Source organism: Epinephelus lanceolatus, chromosome 17 (genome assembly GCF_041903045.1).
Source record: "Epinephelus lanceolatus isolate andai-2023 chromosome 17, ASM4190304v1, whole genome shotgun sequence".
In the NCBI taxonomy this organism is placed as follows: Eukaryota; Metazoa; Chordata; class Actinopteri; order Perciformes; family Serranidae; genus Epinephelus; species Epinephelus lanceolatus.
The window spans coordinates 16,829,179-16,837,594 of NC_135750.1; the positions used below are offsets into that span (position 1 = coordinate 16,829,179).

At 42.7% G+C, this 8,416-nt stretch overlaps 1 protein-coding gene across 1 annotated transcript; it reads left to right on the forward strand.

The window, feature by feature from the left end:
* Positions 1 to 493: 493 nt before the first annotated feature.
* LOC117248116 (G-protein coupled receptor 26-like) lies at positions 494 to 6,429 on the forward strand. Its single transcript, XM_033612865.2, has 3 exons — positions 494 to 1,605; positions 2,397 to 2,510; positions 3,505 to 6,429. The coding sequence occupies exons 1-3, from the start codon at positions 836 to 838 to the stop codon at positions 3,779 to 3,781; spliced, it is 1,161 nt and encodes a 386-aa protein (XP_033468756.1). The 5' UTR covers positions 494 to 835; the 3' UTR covers positions 3,782 to 6,429.
* Positions 6,430 to 8,416: the final 1,987 nt, after the last annotated feature.

Here is an 8,416-nt window from a genome sequence, read left to right on the forward strand (position 1 = left end):
CACAGAGAGTATTGCTGTAAACCAGAGGCTGTGGTGCTGCTGCTGTACTCTGGACCACTATAATAATCTGGATGGAGGAGTCCAGCTGCACTGCGTCCATTTAGGTGAAGCGCCATATAAGGCTTTGAACACTGCACTGATGAGGCTCTGGGTCTCCCTGCTATGTCGCAATGCTCCCTAAGCAGTGGATTAAACTGTAAGTGTTTGCTGCTGAGATTTTTCTTATTTAAAAAGTGGTGATTCTACCTTGTCAGGCACTGACTTGCACAAAATAATTATCAATTAACGAGTTACACTGTGCTATTTTAACACCCAAGAACTTGATTTATATGTGTAATATTTGCACAAATAATCTCATGTGTTCAACGTGATGCTGGTGACATCAGCCTTACCACCAGCTACGCAATCGTGCGTCGTGCTTCTATTTTTTACATCAAAAGGCTATTTTTGAACTGGGGTGCACCAACGTGCTTTAGACTGACAGAGAGGACAATATAAGTAGCTACAGAGCCACAGAGACTGAAAGCTGGAAGTACTTTCATGCCCTTTTCAAAGCTGCCATCGTGTCAATGCGCAATTGCGCAGCCAGGAAACCCTGAGCTGTGAGACCAGAGGCAGCAAGGGGGCTTGAAAACTACCGCAGCGCCTCTCGAGAAAAAAAAAGCTTCCTGCTGTGACCCCATTCCCATGAAACGGACTCCCAAATTTCCTCATAACAGCCAGGCGAGCTTTCTCTCTCTATGAATTACCTGCGGCTGAAGTGTGGACGCTGTTGGAGGGACCGCTGCGTTTACTGAAGACATTTGGAGCCCGGGGAGAGTAAGCATGACAATGTATGGGACTCATATATGTTGTGACTGCAGCTCACGATGACAGTTCGCATCAGGACTGTGGATGCACTTATCAAAAGTCTGGATATTTCAGAGGAAGCACCATGGACGCAGCGGACATAGTTGCTTCCGTTTTAGTTTTGGGGATTATTATCGTGTCGCTGCTGTCCAACGTTGTGGTGCTGATCTGCTTTCTGTACAACCCAGAGATCCGCAAACAGGTACCGGCTCTTTTTATTCTCAACTTGACGTTTTGCAACCTGTTGCTAAGCGTGTCCAACATGCCACTAACTCTGATCGGGCTCATCACCACGGGCCACCCCGGAGGCAGCGGCTTCTGCCAAATTGTGGGTTTCCTCGACACTTTTCTCACCACTAACTCCATGCTCAGCATGGCAGCTCTCAGCATCGATAGATGGGTGGCTGTTGTGTTCCCACTCAGCTACCACTCCAGAATACGGCACCGGGACGCAGTGATAGCGCTGGCGTACACGTGGATTCACTCACTTTGCTTCTCCACAGTGGCCACCTGCCGCTCCTGGGTCGGGTACCATCACCTTTACGCATCGTGCACTCTCTGCAGTGTCAGGGCCAAGGGAGCCGGGACGCAGTTCATCATATTCACCGTGGCTTTGCACTCCCTCACTTTCCTCCTCACGCTGATCGTGTTGTGTGTAACGTACCTGAAAGTGCTCAAAGTTGCAAGGTTTCACTGTAAACGCATCGACGTGATCACTATGCAGACGCTGGTGCTGCTTGTGGATATTCACCCCAGGTAAACAGTCATTAGAGATGTACTCAGTCTAATCCATTTGTCTTTGACGGAAATGCTTGTGTCTGTTCCCTTTCATTTTGTTCAGTATGGTGAGCAGAAGGAACATTTTGATCCTGTGGCAAAATCAGAGCATGCTCTATTTGCAGTTAAGACGTTGTGTGTGCTTAAAAGTGTGGTTATGCCTGAAGATCTGCACTGGATGATGATGGTGTTGGTTTTCTCTTAGTTGCTGTCAGTTGATGGACAAAAACATAATCAATGTATTCATAAGAAATGTCTCCACTTTGAGGATTTGCTGCTTATATCATTTTAATTCAACTCCTGTCTGTTCTTTTGGAATTTTTTGTTTGACAAAATCAAGCAATTTGAAATGTCACGTTGGATTCCTGTCAAATTTAGACTTTTATCTAATTGCTGTATAACAGTATATGTTGTGGGACCACACATTCATTTAAAATGCTCCACTGATGATGATTAAACCCTGCTGAGCCCGCCTGCAGTCAGTGTTTACACTATCATGTCTCATTAGGGTCACCAAGGCCTTCCTCATTCTCCGCATTCCCATCATCCGCCATCCATCCCGATTTAGTCAAATAATTAAACCCTTCATTAACATAATTGATAAACGCACAGTGTGAAATTTCTCCACTGCAATCCTCAGAGACAGGGCGCACAGTTCACTGGCTTCCTCCTGTCCATCCCACATGTTTTCTCTGCGGACTGCTTCATTATGTCTGCGTGTCTCTGATCATGCTTCCCGGGTGGATAATTGTGCCTGTGTGCTTTGGCAGTGTGCGGCAGAAATGCTTGGATGAGCAGAAGCGGAGGAGGCAGAGGGCCACCAAGAAGATCAGTACTTTCATCGGCACATTTGTGGTGTGCTTCACCCCTTATGTCATCACAAGGTGAGCAGAGATTGATAGTATTGTGTATGGGGATTTATGTGTGAGGTGATTAACAACATGTACAGTATCCTCAAACATGTGAATGTGTCCTTCCTTTTGAATCACAAGATTGAAAAGAAATGCTTTACATTCAGCATCAGTGAGATTAAACTACAGTTGAATTCTGCACATTTTGTCTTCACTTAGCTGTAAGAAAAAGATTCAAATTATCTTCTTCATTCTGCTTCACAAGTAGAACAACTCTCCCAAGACTCTCTCTCGATTTGACAGAGTGATTTTGGGTTTTCACTTACCTTGCTGCTGCTAATGTGCTTACACTCGCCTTATCGCCTGAACACAGATGGCGATAATTATTTCCAGTGCTGTCTTGTTATCTGGTAACATTTTAAACATATTCAACTGCTTCCTTTTCATTATCCCGCAGCTTACTGGTTCCACACACATTCCTAATCCTTGTCGTTAGTCTCCACAACTGGGGAGATGAGAGGGAGAGGGAGTGAGACAGAGGGAGATAGCAAATGAGTCAGTGATGGTATCACTGGCTCTCATTAGTATTAGCCCCAGTATTAGTGGTGGCACCCTGTCAGAAGCTGTTAGAATTGTGCAAACATTAGGAGGCGTGCGGTGGTGAGACATGTTAGACTTAAGGAGATCACACTCGTTAAGAAGACAGATTAAAGACAAAACAAGGCTCCTGCTGGTTTTCACTTTGATTTATTAGGACAAAGGAAGTGTCAAGCACTGGATTTGTTGTAAAATGAATTTAACGAGCAAGAAATCCAGAGGCAGTGAAACTGACACCCATCAGTTCACATTCCCCAGCACAGTGGTGACATTTCAGTGAAGTGAAATGATGACATTTTCACCACATTACATCACTGGGGGAGGGTCATTCGCTTTAGATATCTTACATTCCACTTACTAAGAGTTGGTTTGCGTTTTCCTCAGGGATAACGTGTGACTGATTTTCTCTTTTTGTCTTCATTTGATGTAGAATTGTAGAGCTTTTCTCCCCGTGGCCCATAAACCCTCACTGGGGCGTGCTGTCCAAATGTTTGGCCTACAGCAAGGCAGCAAGCGACCCATTTGTCTACTCGCTGCTGCGGCACCAGTACAGGAAGACCTGCAACCTTCTGGCCAACAAAGTCCTCAAGAGGAGTCCGCTCAACTCCTCCTCCCTCAGGATGGAGAACAGCGCAGTGAGGAGCGACAACAACTGCAACACAACCAACAACATCCAGCCACCTGCCAACAAGCCACTTGGCCCGTGACGGTAATCACTCTCAGAGACAGTTAGGGTACTTTATAGTGCTGAAGGTGGTTTGGATTTGACATCTTACTTTGATGTCAACATTCATGAGAAAGGCGGTATGACAGTAGATTCAGTAGATGTTGGTGTAACATCAGAGTGAGATTTTCACTTAATTAGTTGTTGGAGGACGAGGCTGGTGATATTCTATATTTTCATACTGTCAGATGAGAGGTCAAAACAAACTACACACGAGTCCATCTCTGAATACTTTCCTCAGAGTCTTGTCTAGCTGGTAACCTCAGATTTGCGAAAACTTTCACGAGATTTAATGTTCCATGTTTCAAGTGATCATTGTAACACAAACCATTATCTTCCCCTCACCCTAACAAAGTGCTTTTTGTGCCTAAACCTAATGAGACAGGGATATTTCTTCTAGGGCTACCATCTAGCCAGGGCCTTTTCCCAGCATGTCCGTGGCACTCAGCCCCAAGTTCTTTCATTCCTGCTCAGGACACAAGTCTTAAAATAGGTCACAAATAAATTATTTTATTTAAACAAATCTAAATCATTTCCTTAGTCGACTGAGCACTGCAGTTTTCTTAGTAAATGTTCCTTAAAAGGAATTAAAAGTGCATCTGTAGGGGACTTTCAGCAGCAGATTTGGTACACAAGCTGATATTTACAGCAGCAGGACATTAAATCAAAATAAACAACAGAGCCCATGTTTATGAGATTGTCCATTCTGGAAGAGGGATCCCTCCTCAGTTGCTCTTCCTGAGGTTTCTACCGTTTTTTTTCCCCGTTAAAGGGTTTTTTTGGGGAGTTTTTCCTTATCCGCTGTGAGGGTCCAAAGGACAGAGAGATGTCGTATGCTGTAAAGCCCTGTGAGGCAAATTGTGATTTGTGATATTGGGCTTTATAAATAAAATTGATTGATTGAATTGAAGGAACATGTCAGCCAGTGCAACTCATAGAGGTGTTTTTGGACAACAGTAGAGGTCTTAAGCTGCTTGTACACCACAACGCAGTATTGTCACTACAGTCCACAGCTGCAATGGTACAAGCACAGGCTTGCTTGTATCTGCACTCTGTAGCAAGACAGCAGAAATCACAAAAATTACCAAAGATTTCTACATATTCCATCATCTAAAATTTGGTGGAAATGTTATCCTAGGCCTAGTTTTTTTAATTCTGGTTGCTGTTATAAGCTTCTAGCGCCATAAGGCCCAATATTCAAACACTGACATGATCGGGTACTACATCTTGTCTTCTTTTTGCTTCCAGTGATGCCCACTGTTTGATCAGCTAAAGCAAGGTTGCTACCGCCAGAAGTTCAACACGGTGAGCTCAGCGTAGCAGAGCGAAATCTGTGCACTTTCACATGGATGGTAACCATTTTATACCCTTCTGCCGCCTTCTCCTCATTGACATGACTGGCAGTGGTGAGTTGTCATGCAGCGGCGTGAAAGCCCCATAAGGCACAGAAGTGTCATCTACTTCGGCTACACAGGCATTAAATGCCAGTAGAATCTGTTCATTGAAACATGTAGAATATCGCCAGTCTTATCCTTAAAAAAAGAATCAATCCAACCACTTTTGTAGGTTGTGTGTGTGGGTTGTAACGGCTTGTGTAAAACCGTCTTCTTCTGCAGAGAGTGACCAATGAGATTCTTTTGTAGCATACTGGTAAATTTGTGTCAACTAGCCTGTAACATGGACATTATGGTGACTAATTTGTTAACTGTGTCATTGACGGCACATATTAATGTGAACCAGAGTGTAGCCCCGCCTCCACATACAGGACCCAGGAGCCTGTTGTCACTCCCAGATGGATCAGCAGGTCTTACATGTGGACTAACACTAGAGGACAGCTACATCTTAAGTGTGAACATCCTCTGATGCTGTTAAATGTTTGGTCGGATCAGTAATGTATTAACACAGGAGTAAAACCAAGAGTATTTTCATTACCTCAAGTCAGTATTGTATATTATATTGTGTAAAAAAAAAAAAAAAACTGATTTAAGTGTAACAAATTTTACGTCCCTTCTGAACTGAATGGCTGAATTTCTAAAATTCATGCATAACTTCTGACCTCAATGATGGCTGGGTAAAGTAGTTGATGTGCTGGAGGGATGATATAATATAGATGATTTTAACAGTACAGTCATGTTGTATGCATGTCAGTGTATACAGCATTAATGACTGCATGTTGTAGCTGTGAGGCCTGAGTTTTAAAGTGCCTTTTAGACTATGAGCTCTCTGAATTAATGAAAACACAACAGAGGAAACCTTCACATTGTCATTTAATTGGTATTGTGTGCTGTGGTCAAGAACGATAACGGAGCCTGTTATGCAGTTTGGTCACATTGTAAGAGAGTTTTTAAGTAATATTTATTTTGTAATACCACCACATTGTATCGTCGCATCGGGCAAAACAGGGTGAAATATTATTCGAATGTGGTAGCAGCTATTCAGTGACGTGTAATTAACATTCCAGCTCGTGCCGTTTGAGCGGCTGTGTAACGTCTGGGTTGTAAAAATGATTCATTTTGACAACACTGGCGAATCAGGATGTTGTGTTTTTACTTTACTGTGACAGTATGAAGCCTTTAAAAGGCAGAAAAATCTATTTATTTTTGTCAAAGCTGTGTCTGATTTTTGCTAAATACGTTTGTGATGATATTGCAATAAATGCTGTGCATTTTGACATTTTAAAACAAGTGTCTTCTTACGCATGTATTATAATGTCTCTACTCGTGGCTATATGACTTGAAATGATGCATAGGCAGTTAATTTCTGCTTGAACAATGCTTTTCCAAAAGACAAGCCTGCCAAATCTTAACACCTTTATTCTCCCACGCTGATTAAGTCAGGGAGAAGGAATAATTAATTTGAAAAATCATTTAAGATGTGTTCCACCCACCACTGCTGCTGTTGATGTGGCAGCAGAACAAAGACGTTTTATACAGGCATCGGGCTGTGAGTTAAAGGCTTGTTTTAATTGTAGAGCTGCTATAGGGAGTGGGAAACGAAGACAGGGAGCCAAGAAAAAGAAAAGTAGGCACAACCTCACCAAGTTTGTGCAGCTGTGGCAGTACTTATAGATCCTGGGAATCTGCAGCCTCCTCATCTATCATCCACCCTTGTAAGAAAATACTGATTCAATTTACTGTTTTTCTTGTGAGGATAGATGATAGAAATTTGATTCATTTTGACAACACGGGCAAATCAGCATGTTTTGTTTTTACTAGGGCTGTTAAGCAATTAAAAAAAATCTAATACATGCTCTGTGATTAATTAATCTAAATTAATCACATACATCAATACATCAGCCTTTAAAATACAGAAAATCTATTTAATTTTCTCAAAGCTGTGTCTGATTTTTGTGTCAGGTGAGGACACATATCATGTCATGTTTTTGCAACAACAGATAAGTGACCAATTGATTTACACACTGTGGAAAACACATGTATGTCCATAAGTAAACTCAACTAGTACATAACCTTTGTAGAAAATACATTATAAAAAGTGACCAACTGATTTACACCCTAACTGATAACATACAGAGTGTTTCAGGGTTCACATGATGTTGGATAACTCACCCATCTCCCACAGAGAGCAGGTAAAGTGTAACAAACACCAGTGGGTGGGGCCCAGAAAAACACCTGTCTATTATTTAGTAGGCTTTGCTATGTAGTTATGTTGTTGTGGCCTTATGTAATATTCAAAAATAATAGGAGTAATAATATTAGTAAAAAAAAATAGTAAAAGATAAACATTTTGATTTTTTCTTCCCCCATTTGTGGCGCCCCCTGTGGATGACGGCACCCTTCGCATTCGCCTGTACTTCCTATGCCCAGGGGCGGCACCGGGTTCCTGGCTGCTGTCTTTCAAGGGCTCACACCCACAACTGTCCCATTAACGCTGAGGAAATCCTGGGGCTGAAACACATTCCTTTCCTTCTGCTGCTGTGCGTCACTAAAAGTATTACACACCGACTTGTCAGTGCTGACGACCTCACTTGCTATTTTTGTGATTTTTGTGTCGGCAGCCATTATACTCTAAAATAATCTGAGATGGCAGTTCTTTTGTTTGAACTATCATCTATCCTTCACAAACTCTCTGGTTAACCTCCTTCTTTCCATTTACCCACTTTAATAACAAGTGCTTGCGACAATATCTATTCTGTCTCCATCAAACAAATGAGACAATCACGACTTGTCACCCATCAAAGCTGCCTCCGCTGCTTTTTTATTATTCACCAGGGGGGCAAAAGCTACATTTATCATATCACTGTATTCAGCAGAGCACGCCAATCAAGGGCAAATAGTGGACAGTATTCAGAAAGTTTGGAAGGATCCCCAGTCTGGAGGTGTGTGTATATCTAATCTCCTTGGGAGACTCAGTGAGTGGGTGAGAGGCAGACACAAACCTGCCGTACACAAAACGCTGCACACGGAGCCTTGTGATTAAGCTACAGTGCGTGGGAAGTACAAAAAAGCAGAGGAGGAAGGCAGGGAAGACGAGTGCACTGGCTGACTTCACACAGCCCTGATGCCAGAGCAGGGGTAGTTCTCCCAGTCTCATAAAGTAAAAGTTGTCCCGATAAAACCTCACTGCAAACTGTATGAAGGATAAACGTCAGTAGAGATCT